This window comes from Tyto alba, unplaced genomic scaffold, assembly GCF_018691265.1.
Source record: "Tyto alba isolate M040663 unplaced genomic scaffold, T.alba_DEE_v4.0 Super-Scaffold_21, whole genome shotgun sequence".
Classification (NCBI taxonomy): domain Eukaryota; kingdom Metazoa; phylum Chordata; class Aves; order Strigiformes; family Tytonidae; genus Tyto; species Tyto alba.
Window position 1 is genome coordinate 9,159,810 of NW_024881295.1, and position 15,823 is coordinate 9,175,632.

Below are 15,823 nucleotides of genomic sequence, written 5' to 3' on the forward strand. Positions count from 1 at the left end.
ATGAGCTCCATGCTGCAGAGCATGAATAGACACCACGAGCCACTGTCTTGCACAAAACCAAGTTACCACCCATCAGCAGCTCTGCAGCATCTACCTCCACAGAGTTTATTCCCTGTGGCACATGTAGAGGAATATGAGGTCACCAACCCCACACGCAGAAGTAGAAACCTCAAGATGTGATGCAAAATAAGACTCTGCACAAAGTGGTTTTCACAAAGTAGTAATAAGCTGATGAGGAGTTAAATTGTATAAGAATGCCAAAAATGGAGGTACTCAGTCACTCAGTGACTTCTTGTTGCAGGTAGCAGGGGATGTTCACAGGTCCACCAGCACAGCCAGCAGCTGAAAGGTAGACTCTACCCTTCAAGGATTAGTCCCTTGCTACCAAGTACAGAAAAACTAAGAACTGCTCTCTGTGCATGGGGATCAAAGTGCCCTTGAACAAACACCGCCAAAAGCCAAGCAAGAAAAGCTGAAGAGGGGTGAGAAGAAGCAGAGCCAGTACCTGGTTTCTCTCTCTTCATGCTGTATAATTAGGTTGCTGTAGAAGTTCTCCAGCGTAAGTTTGGCCACCGTCACTCTCTCCCGGGTGTGGTTACTCATGGGAAAGGATGTTGTAGTCCCTGCAGTCATCGCCATGGTAACATGTACTGAAACAGAGCATGTCAAATCATTACTCACTTAAAAGAATAATAATAAAAAAAAAATTCCTCTTTCCCACTCCATCTCCAAATTCTTAGGTGCTATAGAATTCACAGGAAAGGGACTGTTCTTTAGACATAAGAAACTCCATTAAAAACTGCGTTATAAAATCATCTTGAGATAGCAGGAGGACTTATTACCCACTCTCTGAAAAAATAACAACACGTTGGCAAAACAAAGGGTGGATTATAGCAAAGAATTATGCAGGTTTTGGGCACCTCACCCAGCAGTGCTTGTCCACAAATGAGGAAAATGTACCTCTGGCAGACTTGAACCCAGCCTGGGGGAGGGAAGAGGCAGCAGAGCGTGGAAAGGAAAAGTGGGAAGCGAGGGGAGAACCAGGCAGCTCCCACAGCTGGACATGTCACAACTCTGTGACAATATCAGACTCTGGAAATTCTAGGTGCTACCAAAAGGACAGGATAAAATGAAAGTGTAAACAGACAAAAACCTTAATCCCATCCAGAGGAGAAGCAATTTCAAGGATAGAAGACAGCCATCAAATATCTTCAAATTTTAAAGCCGCTCAGTTATATATGGATTTCTAGACATTATCACATGAAAACGAAATCATGGAATTGCTGTTATTTTAAATGGAAAAATTCTGTTGCTGCTTTTTTTTTTGTTTGTTTTTTAAAGCAACAACCAACCACTAAGAATAGAAAACCCTTCCCCACCACAAGGCCATTAAGCAACCAGTCTTTCCGTTTGCTTCCTTTCCAACCACCTTTATGTCATGCCACCGATGAAATGAGCATTTTATGGAACAGGTGTTCCTTATAGATTACCCTGTGTTTGGATCCTCAAATATGGGGGGGAAATCTTCTTCTGCAGCTGTAAATACATTACCCATCTAGATAAATTACTTATAGGTAGGGCACATGGTCACTGAGCACTTACAAAGTGGGAAGAAAGAGGAAAGAGGAGAGGTGGCTCACTTAGATAGCCTTCATCTTGAACCCAAAGAATACGGATGTACTAGAACAATGCTTTTAATGCTGGGAAAAGACCTCTTAGGGCAGTCCTGAGTTCCTTGCAGTTGGTCTAGGGAAGCCAAGGAAGATTATTTAAAAAAAAAAAAAAAAAGCACAGTTTGTCCTAAGACTACCTGCCCTACCTGGGAGTGGGCTGAGGCACTTCAGGAGAGCCTTACAGAGGGGAGCCACGAGTAGCAGCATCTCAGCCCCATGCTCCTTTGTTCAGGCTGTTTCAGGGTTGGTTTTGGAAAATTACACAGAAGTACATACACTTCCTTTTGATTATTTACATAATCCTTCTATTTCACCAGGGGATTCTGAGGAAGACAAATCCCAAATTAGGCTTATCATCTTCAAGCAGATCCTAATACCTTTTAAGGTGAACTGATTAACAGTTGCATACAGAAGAAAACTTGGCACGTCCACATCAGGACAGGAAGATTGCTTAACTCTGCCCTGCGTTTTTTGTTTTGGATTTGCCTGCTACCCTCTGTGAGGACAGCATTTTATCTTGTGGATTTTCAATTGGATTTGGTGTGACAATAAGATATTTGTTGCCAGAAATGCAGCTGCTGTGTCACAAATAAAGGCGTTTTATAGTGTTATGTAGATATTATTTTAACTGTGTATTTGAGTACACGAGATGCCAAAGTTCTGAGAATAAAAATCTATCTCTATACATATACAAAGAGGCTTTAATATCACTACAGCTGCTTTAAGATGATGTCAATATTTCTATTTTTTAATCAATCTTTTATCACCTTCAATTTTCTACTAAAGAAAGACGAGAGATGTCAACTCTTAATAGTCTTTACTAAAAATTAAGGGGTTCTATTCTTCACACAAAGACGTACCCCATATTGGACACTTCTCTGAAAGCTGGAAGAACTTAGCACTGCTCTCCCTATTGAGTCTGTTGTTCAATATTACATTCTTTTTCTCCCTTGATAGGTGGTAAAAGATAAAGCAGGTATCTGAGAGCAAAACCTATAGCATGTTGACACATCCAAATCAAACCGAGCAACTGCTGACCACACACTGGCATCTGTGATTACGTTATTTCAAGAAATGACCTAATAGAGTAAAAACCCGTCCTCTGATCATTTCAGAGTGTCAGGATAGCATAGCATTAACCCAGGCTTGAAATTGATTAATCTTTACTTAAGGTATAATGAGTGCAACTCTAGCACTGGCAAGCAACAGGATATTTATCCTTCGCACATCTTGTATTCCTGGTAGGATAAAATGACACTGCAGTTTTATTCCCTGTTAATTTGTTTTCCCCGTGCTCCTATACTCACAAATGCAGATGTTACCAAATAGCAAATCTAAGTCACTTGATTTTATTAAGCCTGTAAAAAGGAGATAACAATTCTGGCACTAGCACACCATGCTATAAATAGTGTGGCTGGCCCTCGCTGTGGTTCTACAGTAGGCAAATATAGACAAGAACTCAACCCGTAAACTAGTGAGCTCAGTGAAAGCTATTTACCAGAGAAAAAACTTGTATTGACTTCACCATTATACCACAGCATAAGCCCACCAACGTAGGAGGGATACATCACCAGAAATGTTTGCTTCCACCATCCCACATATGTGGAGGTACCACAGCACACTTCTGAGACAGAATTTATTTTACATTTGCTCAGTTTGCAACTGGTGTCCCCAAGTGTCCCCAGTTAGCTCTGTCACCATGGGGGGAAAAAAAACAACAAAAAAACCACCCAAAACCAAACAACAAGCTTTGTAAAACCAAGAAGTGCCCTAAGCTTTCCAGGTTCCCCAAAGTGGAAAAGAACACAGACCTGTTAGGAGACACAAGGTACCCCACAAAATCCAACATAAACACACAGCCAAGAAAATGTCATCCTTTTTCTTCCTGCCTCTGCTTCTACTGACAAACCCCCAAACAAAGCACAAATCCACATCCCAAACAAAATATTCAGTTGGGAGTAACCAAGTCAAGTCCTTAAGCATGACCTTTATAAACAAATGATGCCGGAGGGGATGGGGGCAGGAAGAAACAAACTTCAAAATGTGGCCTTTTATTGACAGCACACTACTACTGACCTCACCACATTAACGGGAATGTTTTGAAAAGGTGCCACCCATATGAGGACATACTTGGAAATGTCCTCAAAAACCTACTAAGTCACCCAAATTTGTGACATTTACATAACAGAACCATTCTACTCCTGCTGCATCACCAGCCTTGCATCAGGCTCCTCGGATCATGAAGAAGGTCACATTAAACCAGCCAGCTGCTTTTGGCCAAAATTCCTCTGGCTGATGAGGACCAAAGACCTTTCTTTCTGAAGAGCCTGTTACTTTGGGAAAAAATGATCCACCACTGTCTGTGAATGAAAGAAACCTCAAACCCATCTAATTGACAGGAGACTGCAAGACAATGTCTTGGAGCTGCCAAAAGCAGGGTCACTGTACATGCTGCTTGGCCCAGAAATCAAGCCTGCACCTCCCGGATGGATGGCTGAGCTCAGGGCATGAGTCTTTCTCCTCATGCCAGGTCAACTGCAAGCACCTACGGCATGGGGATGAGGAGCTACAGATGTTGGACAACCAGGGAAAATCTCGCCCCCAGAGGTAGGTGGGACAGCAGCATAGCAGGGAGGAGCTGAAGGACGTTCCTGAAGGACAAGGGAGAGCAGGGTACAGCAGCAGAAAGGCCCAATGCTAACAAACTGAAGTGTTCCAAGAGTCACCTGTAAGCAAGTCACTCCTGACCCACCATAGAACAGAACAGAACAGACTAATTTTGGTTGGAAGGGACCTCTCCTTTCTGCTAGGAAAATGCTGCCTGGTCAAAGCATGCATTTGATCTTTTTATTCCCAGATCTTTCCTGACTGAGAAGCAGAGAAAGGCCAAGCAACTTCAATCTGCACTCCCATCTATCACAACAGCTCTAAGTCAAACCCTCAATTGATTTTCCTGAAAGAGTTTCCACTGTTTAAAACCCCACACCCAGCTTCTGCTACACAACTGGTAACTGAAAACTCACGCCCTCTCTGGGGCGCTTCTTAGCAGCTCCCACAGTCTGTCATTAATGTTTTCATATTAGACTATTGAATTAAAACTCTGGTTAATGAAAGCAAAATCACTGAGGCATCCAATCCCACCTGCTACAACAACTCTAAAGAGGAGTGATGGAAGAATTCAAGACATCTGGAGAACTGTTCTCCCTTGAAAGAAACACTTAACACTTTGTGGGGTCACTTTCTAATCGGGAAAGGATGAAAACACAAAATCCCAGCCTCTCACATGTTGTCTCCAGCCTGCACAGCTCCAGCCCTGGGCATCCAGGTTGTGTGAAGGAGAGGCAGAGCACTGAGCTGTTGCTTGACAGGAGGGAAGGATGGAGGTTTTACAGGCTCAGTAATTTTAGAGCCTATTTCTACATATCTAGGTAGCTCTAGATTTTAAAGAGAAAAGAACAATGAGGGATGAAACAGGATCCCAACACAGATGTGCTACAAGATCTCAGGACATTCACTTTATTACTCCATGGCATACTTTCCAGCCTGTAAAATGGAGGAACAGGACAAGGGCGTGGAATAGACAGCATAATCATAACACTTCACATCACCAAACATCTGAACTGTAGTGACAATGAAGATTCAAATACATTAAGAAAAAAAAAAAAAACAAACCAAAAACACAAACCAACCCACACCAAAAAACAGCACACAACCCCCCCCAGCAGATAAGTTAATCATTTCAGATCCTTCTAACCTTTCAAGTTATCTCACTTCAGCGAGAATATAAATACGTGAGAGTGCTACAAGCAGTGAAAACTGAAACCAATCTTTCCAGCTATCATCCTTATTAGATGGTTTCACATTTCTTGGGATGATACTACAGTAACCTATTTGATCAATTCTTGCTCTCTCACAGATTGCCAGAAGCAGAGCAAGACTGTGGCAGTTGGTGGTGTGTATAACAACTGGGCCTCACTTCTGTAAGAATGGGTCTGGAGGTGCCAGTCTCTCTACAGGCAAGTCTCCTGCACAACTGTGTTGCAACACATAGCTTGTTCTTACTACCAAATTAAGGATGGACCTGTAGTAGCAACTTGATCTGGACTTAAGTCACACAATGGAAATACCATTTTTGCTTCTGAAACCATGCATGTAGTATAATTATACAGCAACCCTAGAATAAATTTACTCTGGACTCATTACTTAGTGCATATTTAAGTTAGGGAGTGACACCATCACATACAATTCTCTTGGATAAAAGCATGCTTTTTTCCACATGACAGAACAGTGCTACTTACATCATGGTGCTGTGGTATCTGATTCAGATTTAAAATGTAAAGCTACATACATGTTCAGCAGGACAGGGAACACCAATCCTTCCTCCCAAGATAGCTACGTCACTTCACAGAAAGGCTGATAATAAGTTTCATTTATAAAGTGAAACATGCTCTTAAAGCCCAGCAAATTAGGGAAGTGGTTCACTATTGCAAGAAAAAGAGTAAAACTGTAAAGTTTATAAAGTTTCCATTTACATTCCAAAGGAATTTGGCTCTTGAATGAGAGCCTCTGGGTAAGGCAGATACTGAAACATATTTCTGCCTTTCAAAGTTCCTGTTTTCTCAGCAATGACACATTTTGTCATTCAATTTACTCCTGAAATGAAGCATATAAATGACATTTTTCAAGAACTGGAAGGTAAAAGAGAAAGGAGAGGTAGGCTTTCTGTGCCAGACCTGTTCTGAAGTAAACAGCTCAATAAAGCGAGTACCTTCAGAAACGCCCGCTATCACCACCGCGCGTAGTGCTGGAGCTCTTCTGGGTGAGAAGCTAGAGCAGACTTAGTAATGCTGCTTGGCTCCCTACAGACTACACAGCAAAGCAACTCACAAAACTAGGCACTAAACCCACCACTGACAAGGAGTATATTTAAAAAATTAAGCGCTATCTAGGAAAGTGGCATGGATACAAGCAAGGCTTCAAGTATGAGCATCACTCCTGCTGTCTCCAAATCATTTGGATTCTCTTTAAAAGAGACAGGAGATACATATATGAGAAAAAAAGAAAAACAAAAACAAAACCAAAAAACAACAAAACACCAACACAACCACCCACCATACACAAATAACAGCATGATTCACACCAAAAGGCAGTGGGCAGGGTCAGATAAATGAAATAAGCAACCAAAGGCTCAGCAGGACGAGGTGGTGTGACATACCAGCAAGAGTGAGGGGAGGAGCAGCAGCTGGAGCAGCAGCCGCCCCAGCACCCTCAGCAACTTCTGAAACATGCAACTGTACATGGCATGAGCCAACACACAAACAGAAAGCAAAGATAAAAATGTTGTACAACAGCTGATAGTTCCAGTGATTAAACAGGAGAAAGTAGTCAGACTGTGGTATCAACCCAGAGGGAAAATGACTTTCTGCACTACAGCTTCTGCTAGCACAAATTTGGCAATTGCGCTGTGCATATTTGCACCATCCAATTATTTATACCAAACCGCCTCCTGGAGAGGTTCCCTGTCTTCTTTTTCTATAACCCACTTTAAATCCACTTCCAAAGCTTTTGAGAAACCTCCAGAAATAAACAAAACACTACAGGATCTTGAAGTTTCCGAGCAGCAAGCAAACAAGAAAACCCCGCTACTCAATCTATCTCAATTATGGGCCAGTATTTTTCAACTCTTGGAGCCTGATCTTAATAATTGTGTTATTATTAAATACAGATTTCCGTGTTCAGAATGGAACCTTGTCCAAAGTTCACTTCTGTCAGTACAAAAACTTTCAGCTCAATAGGTTTTGACCTAATACTCCTATTGTAGCATCTGGATAATGCTAGCTGTACTACTGCTGTTACTGAAGTTCATAGTTAGGAGATCAGCATGTTTGTTAAGCACTGCTCTAGCATGTGTTTCAGAAAGAAAAATAAATATTACATAATTCATGTTTTCAGCAGTATCACCATTCATAAGCCCCTGTTTTATTTAATATGCTACCTGAAGGAAGCAGCATTCCCTGACAAATAGAGCAAATCAGATACTTCACATGCAGATTCTTCTTCAGTGTTATTGCCAAGACCAGCGCTTTCTGACACTCTCCAGCTTTTACAACAGTTCCCATCTGAGAAGGGAAAATGAAATAACAAAACTGCAACAACCCATCACTGACACTTTAGCATTTCATTTACTTCATTCATATACTTCATCTCCCTAAGCTTGTTATTCATTCCCCAATGTGCGTTATGTTCTAAGAAGTCTGATATTTTAAAGTTACAGAATGATTTACATTTGTTCTATTTAAAGTAGCACTAAGAAACTGAATAAAATTAGCCCTGTCAGAACAGGCTTTGCTATTTAAAAGCAAAAGATGTTCAAATGTTTTAGCCATTTTAAGTCATTCTTGCTTTTCCCACAGAGCGTCTGGGTGAGTCGCCCGTTATAGTCACAGCTAAAAGCAGAGTGCGCGCCACATCTCGCCCGGCCCCAGCTCGTAAACCAAAAAGGGTGGTCACTCCCAGTGCCTGACCCCCCGCGATCGTGAGAAAACCTTGAGGAGACAGTCACAGACACGAAGGACTCGGGGATGGAAACACTGCACGGGTCCTGCGGCCTCAGCAGCTGCTGCGCTTCTGGGACTGACGACACCAGGGAAACCTGGGGGACCCCGAGGCCCAGAGAGCGACTCGGGGTGTCAGTGGCTGGCTCCAACATGTCCTTTCAGTCCCAGAAATACTTTTCACCCAATGCACTCAAGTAAGAGATGCTTTCAAAACAAAGGAACTTACTTTCCTACTTTGGAGTAGACTCCTAAAACCTACAAATACCCCAAAATGTCAGAGGGGCTCAGAGTAGACTAAGCCAAAAAAACCCTCTGAAAAACACCAACATGCCCCCCACCCCCAGCACAGGCCACGGTTGTGTGCACACTGTAAGTTGGCATTAGCCAGTACTGTTTCTGAAAGAAGCCGTCCCACTTTCCATCAAACCATCTGTTTGTTTCTCTCCTGCTGCCACTCGGTGCTTTGTGCCAGCACGAGAAGCTGCGTAACCCAGATTGAGGAAACACACCGGGCTGAAACAATTTCTTTTAAAATAGTTTCGGCAAGGCTGGTTTCACCTGCACCGATTGAAAAGGGCCACCCTTCCACAGACTGAGCCCGTTCATTCCTTCCCATGGAGTTTGTCCCAAAGCCAGAAGTAAGTAACGGGGCTTCGTCTTTTAATTTGGCTCACAGAAATTAATCTCACAAATCATTCCAACATACACGCAGTAATGATAAGGAAATATTTCCTAATATGGAATAAAAACTGAATATTGGAGTTGTGCTGCACTCCAGGATTTCCTGCTATTCAATAAAGCGGAGCAGCAGAAGTATCCCATGAACAGCGGCCGTGATTCAGTTCTCTGCTACTTCCAATGAGCAGCAAGCACAGCTGACAAACACAAATTCACTTCCCTGATGGGAAAAAATACAAACTGAGTGAAACGACATACATATATACAAAAATATATATGTATATGGGTACGTACAGAAACTACGTATATCTACACCTATGTAACATGTATGCACTTCCTTTTAGAGTTAATCTTCTGTCCACTTTAAGTAGCAAAGATACTTTTAATCCAGACACCATAACCTTTGCTTTCACTAATAATGGAAGACTGGTCACCTAAAGTTTAGAAACACATATACACTAATAAAGTCACTTCCATCTCAGCTCCACTTGCCTCAACCTTTGGCAATACAATTACATTCTTTATGCTCTACTATCAATAGCTCTGTCCCGAAGATAAGAGTACATTTTGAGACATCCTGTACTTAGAGTCACTCAGCACTGAGTGACTCGCAATGACATACCAAAATCTTAATGAACTCAGTCCTTTCAAATAACTCATTTTATTTTCTTTACAGAAGGTTTTTTAAGACAATCCTATCATTTGGGTTTTAGCAGTACCCACTCAAACTGCTTTACTGTGCATGTGTGTGCGTGTGTGATGATTTAACCCCAGTCAGCACTACGCAGACACTGCAAGATAGGATTCCCCCACCCACCCTGTTAACCCTGTGCAGAGAGAGGAGGAAAGAGAGAGGTTGTACTTCTGCTCCATCAGCAAGGATGGAGGGCTAGAGGTAGGAACAGGAAGGGAATAGAGGTGCTGGTGTATACACATGCTGCTGTCTTCTAAGGAACATTCCAAATGGAAGGTCAGCTCAGGACAGCTCATCGGGTGATTTAACGAAGCACAAGATGCTATGAAGGAGCTAGTCTTGTAGTCCCATGAAGCCATCCCGCTCATCCAGGGTTTACTGCGGTATCTGAATTGATGCATTTTAATTTACTGGCAACAAGAGAAATCAGTAGCTTGCTGAAAAGCTAACAGTGGTATGCAATGGAATGGTATTTAGCTCACTTGTATCTTTCCTTTCTCCTGGCTCTCCCCAGGTTTCATAGTCTTGCAAATCTTTGTCCTCTTCAAAGTGTCTAAAAGCAGGAAGCTCTTCTATCTGCTGAAGTAATTGCATTCCTGTACACTTAACCATTTTCTCAGCTTTTACTCCATACTTGCATCCAGGCATATTCAAGAAAACATTGTTTTAAGATCTGCTAAATTAAGTGGCATAAAAAAATCCATGCTAAATATTTTGCCGCAATGTTTTGGATCATGAAGTAATTACAAACAGAGCAAGGTCAATGACCAAAAACCTGCTTCCTCCTCAGTTACTGGTTTTCTGGACAAAATTATACTCAGGTCTAATGAAACATACGTCCCACTCCAAAACACGTCCAGTTGTCTAAAAGTAAAATTCAGTCACAGTGGATTTCTCTACATCTGGCTCTTCCATGGCCAAGAGACAACTTAGGACAGAAATAAAGAATAAGAGGAACAGCTTCTAACATGGCACCTGCATAAATTTTCCTTAAAATTGTAATACATTTTTGGCTTTGATCCAAGAAACTTTACTCTCCAATTTTAGTGATGCTGTAAAGCCTTTCCATTTTCTAAGGAGCCTAGGGAAGCAGGAGCAGAGGGGGGCTTCGCCTGTGGGAACTAGGAGGGACTTTTGCATTGGAGACTGCTGGAGAAGGGTGTACTAAGTTTGTTTTCCATTTTACTGATGTATGTTTGAATTCCTGACTCTTGCGAGGCTCTTTTTAGATCACATCAATCAAATTAAATATGGTAATTACACATGATAAGTGTGTGTCAGCAAAGGAACTGACCACTAAATGAGATGCAGAGCATCAATGACCGACTATGGCCTGTGCAATGCCTCTGGTCAGGGTTAATGAGCACAACAGATCCCTCTGGCCTTAAAAAGCAGCAAATGCAGGTAGTGCATCTTGTTAGTATATGCAGTACTGGAGAGCAGATGTTTGCCCATTCAAATCCCACTACAACAATTCATTTCTTTAACTACAATTTTTGGAGGAGGAGACAGCTGTTGGCACATAAAGCAGATTACCTTGATGAGGCCCAGGATACACAAAGATGAAAGGATGTGTGCAGTCTCTTGACTTGAGAGGAATACATGGTATCACCTTCCTAGTGCCTGAAGCTGGGAAGCAGATTTGGAACCGTGGGGATGGAGCTGTGCCTTACTCTTACCACCAAACAATCAGGAGCTCTGGCCATCAGTACCAAAGCTGGAGAAAGAAATATTATTTTAAGAAGGAACAACAATGGCAACATCTGATCCCTACAGTGATAACAAGGACAACTGAAAAGAAAGCATTACCATTCTGCCTTATCTGACTGTTTTAGGGGAGAAAGTCAATACAAGTGGTTTTGCATTTCAACATTTATATCCTTTTAAGAATATATATCACTGTATCAATCTATATATCACTTTGAGAACAAAAATACACTGCAAGTGGGTAACTGGGGCTCACCCTTCTGAGATTTAGAGGTTTAGGTATACAGAAAAAATTCTTTCAGTAGCAGACTCAGAGCCCTGCTTTCATGAAATCAGAGTCTTCCTGCAGCTTACTGCTTAACACCCCAACCGCTCATCTCCTCTAGAGCTGAAGAGTGACCAAGAGTGCTTTGCTATGGCAATGTGTATATACATATGATCCCTCCTACACAATCACATATCCACCCTACTAGGAAGATAAGAGAAAGGCAAAAAAGGAAAAGGAAATAAAAGATTTGCACCTAGGTGAAAGATGATGAGGTTTGTGATGGGCATTAGTTCCCTGGTGAAGGTCACTCTCCAGCCTTAGCCTGGGAAAGCTCACTCAGAATGGGTGGTGTTTTCCTTTAAATTAATCTCAGACTTGATTCTATTATCTGGTTTCCAGTTAAAGGATAAGAGAAGCAAAAGTAGGGTGTGGGTAAAAGCTGTGGCTATATCCAGCTGCAAGAGAAAGTGAGAGGGAAAAGGAACAGTTTCTGTAAGATAATAAGGCTGTCTGTAGCTGCTAAACTACAGTTAAACATGCAAGACTGGGCAAATTTCCAGATTAAAAAAAAAAGTCTTACCAGACCCCTGTTTCATACGCTTTCAAGATGAAATCTATTATGGCAAGAGAACAAGATGACAACTTCTCTAGGAGCAAAACTTTCCCACCAAGAAAGCCTTCAGAACAGAACAGTCTTGCAGCATGTCCTGAGGGCTAAGCACGCTCATGACTGAGAAAAGGAGCAAGACTCATCAGTAAGAAGGACGCTTCACGGAACACAGGTCCAGGTCACCTCATACAAAGGTATGGGCTTTACAGGAAAGCAGAAGAAAAAGCAACACTTCTGTTCCTGCACAATGGCTCTCACTATTCCCTTTCAAGGTGTAAGTCTCTATGGCCTTGTAAGATGACTAAGTGTCATTGTGCCTCCATTTCTTTATCTGCCAAGCAGAGACAAAGACCAGTGGAGTTATGTGCAGGAAATACAAATGAAAATACCAGCTTAGTGCAAACAATCTGTAAAGATGGAGCCTGGTGGAACAGCAAATAAAGAAGTCTTTCAGGCAGTGATGTGAATTGCTTGGCAAAGTGGATACAACCAGTTATTTCCCATAAATAGCAGCCAGAGAAAAACCCAAATAGGTTGTAGGAAGAATGAGATCATTTCCACTTTTGAAATATTATTTAACATTAACATTTCCTTATGGGGATGGGCCCCATGCACAAGGCCCTTACACAGATAGGACAGACGTTGCTGCCAAGTTGTGTTTCAAGGGGTGTCAATGCAGGTCTATGAATTGCTTCTTAGAGGTCCCTCCCTCTCACTTTGCTGATCCTTCCAGTCCTGGCCACACACTCCTACAGTTTTCCCAGTAATTCAGCCACAGGTGAGTTGGGTGAACTCAGACTCAGCAGCCTGAGAAAACTAAGCTACCAACCACCCCAATGCTCCTGTAAAAAGGAGACTGACCATTTATAAAATCAGGAAGTTGGTTTGTCCCACTCTTCAACTACATAACTGCTAAATTCAGTTAAAGAGGAATAGTGAAACATGGATAGGCACAGAGGACAAGGGGGAGAGCAGCACCGTCCCTTTTACAGGCACCTAAATTTGAACTGCATCCAAGTAGGGTTTAGATTCACTTGTGGCGATGGGAGGACAGGACTGTCCCTCTTCACAGTGGCCAGTTATATCAGAATGGGTACAATACAAACCCCAGTCTAATGGTGACAACTGTTAAACAAATGTTAGCTCTCACCAACAAGTCACATTCTTCTTCTACCAACTTTTGCTGGCTGAATTTGGAAATGGGCTGCTGGAGAGGACAGCTTTGCAAAGCTTTCAAAAGACAGGCTGTAACTACTTTGTCACATCCCCTTTACTTTACACTGCCACAATTCAGAACACAGTCCATTCAATTTTGATGAAAATGGTTATGGTGAGGCTAATCATGATGAACAGCTGCACATCTATCCCCTAGGTAGCATGTCTATCATGCTGAAATCTCCATGAATAACCCCAGCTACATTTACAAAGATCAGGAAAAGTTTGCACTATGTGCTGCTTCTGCTTGCTCTGGAAGCCACCTCAAGGGCTCCTCCTGCAGCACTACTTGGCTCCCATACATTGAACAAAGCCCAGCACAGACAAGCAAGCTCAAACAGCAGTGCTGACATGGAGCAGAAGTCCACACTATGCAGCAGAAAGAGACATAATTTGCACCTGAATTGGAATAGTTCTGCTGAGGGCAAAGACTCTGAGCAAAGCCTGGTACTTGATATACAGTAACACACCAGGAACATCCACCTTAAGGCCCACTCTAACGTCTCACTCATTCCTTAATGTGTCTCCTCCCATTCTACTCAACAGCTCAACCAGAAGAGTTACCAGTGAAGGTATCCCTAACACAACCTCTAATGGTGACTTGAGCTGGACAAATCTTTCTGCAAAATAAAAGCATATTAAATTCTGGTATTTACCAGTGATGCAAGCATTGAAGTAATGAATATTTTGAGTTTTCTTTTTCTAATTGCAGATGATGTATGTACAGGGGAAGGATGCTCTTGTGGTTACAACACAGGAAACTGCATTAAGTAACAGATGATCTGGATTCTATTTTATTTCCCATGTGTGAGAACAAACCCTACAGAAAAAAAAAAAAGAAAAAAATATGTACTTAGGGTGTGCCTCAGTTACCCTGCATGAAAACAAACACATTATTTCTGTCCCTATCAGGTCATGTGAGGAGTCTTAATGAGTTAATATGCACAAAGAACCTGGGCTCTTAAGAGGAAAGATGCTAAAGAAGTATTGAAATATTAACTCATTTTGAAAATTTATTATTTAACCTGGCCCCAGAACTTATGAGACATGTAGCCCCGTTGTCACTGCACTTCGCTGAGCTGCCCATTCAATCAGACTGGACAACTAGTTAACTACTTCAGTCAACTGCAGAAGAGGCATTAATCTGTATACCATGGATTTGAAAGGGTATGTAGCAAGATAGAAAACTGAGATGTTTTTCACTGTTCCAAGGACAGGGCTGAAGCTTCATTCTGATTTCAGAAATTGGAGGAAAATATATGGGAAAAGGCAATAGAAAGGACAATTAAATATTAATATACTGCAAGCAGCCAAGTTTGGCAATAATAGTTCCAAGTTGAGCTACACTCAGCCTTGGTGAAATGTTGCTACTGTGAATCCAGCTGAAAGCATTCATCTGAATGACTCCCCAGTCAATGTTTACACATTCTGTTGCTCATAGGCAAATAACATTAATCAGCTGTCTTTTAAAATACTGACAAATAGACAATGTTTGGAAAGTTTTACCAGTTTCCTGGTAAAACCACACATAATATCAGGAATATTGTTTGTCACATTGATATAATACAGGGTAAGAGAATACTTCTCAATTTCACAAATCACTAGGAAGCAGCTGATCTTCTATATTCTCTTCACTTCTCAGAATATAGAGAGCACTAAAAAAATAAAGAGAACTCTAATAATGCAGTATTAGTACAGAATCAAAAACACACCTGTGATTCCTCATACAATTAATTATTGCTTCAATTGAGTCTTTACATTAGAACTTGTACTCATTTAACCAAAAAACAAGTAAAATTCTTTATTTTAGAAGCACTCCTGGCAGTCAGAAAAGGTCTGCGCAAAAACTTGCACTTTTTGCTCCACAGATCATACCCCAATTAATATTAAGCCCCACCTCCCTAGCCTAGATGCATAATAAAAATTTCATTACTCTCTCCAGAACTAAAATGATAACACAGGTTTGGAAGTAAGATCTGGAGGCTAGCTTTTTGGATTTCAGTTGGGGTTTTTTGGTTGGTGTTTTTTTTTTGTTTGTTTGGTTTTTTGTTGTTTTTTTGTTTTTGTTTTTGTTTTTTTTGCATTCCCTTGAGTAAAATCTTGCAAAATAAATTATGGAAATTTCAGTAGATCCTGAAAGCACAGGAAAACTACTCTGCTGCCAGCCTCAGGGAAGGAAGGTGTGCCCTTCCCAGCACACCCAAAGCAGCAAAGGTCTCTTGGGGTTGTTACCAAGCCTCAAACTGCTTCCCTCTCCTTTGCATTACTCCTCATGTTCATAATGCCAGAAAGCATCTTCATCTTCCAATAAATTGGAGCTGCAAGCTTTATTCTGCTTCCTTATGTGATGTTCCTTCCCCCCAGCATTCAAGCAAATCATGTTTTGCCCCTTTAAAGTATTTTCCACCCAGATCTCAAATT

General features: G+C 41.6%; 1 protein-coding gene across 1 annotated transcript in view; it reads right to left on the reverse strand.

The window, feature by feature from the left end:
* Nucleotides 1-15,823, reverse strand: part of STK38L (serine/threonine kinase 38 like) — a 51,017-nt gene that overhangs the window by 21,481 nt on the left and 13,713 nt on the right. The window contains exon 2 of the mRNA XM_042795412.1: nucleotides 506-650. Within this exon, the coding sequence (XP_042651346.1) occupies nucleotides 506-639 (134 nt within the window). The 5' untranslated portion in view covers nucleotides 640-650. The remainder of the gene's footprint in view (nucleotides 1-505; nucleotides 651-15,823) is intronic.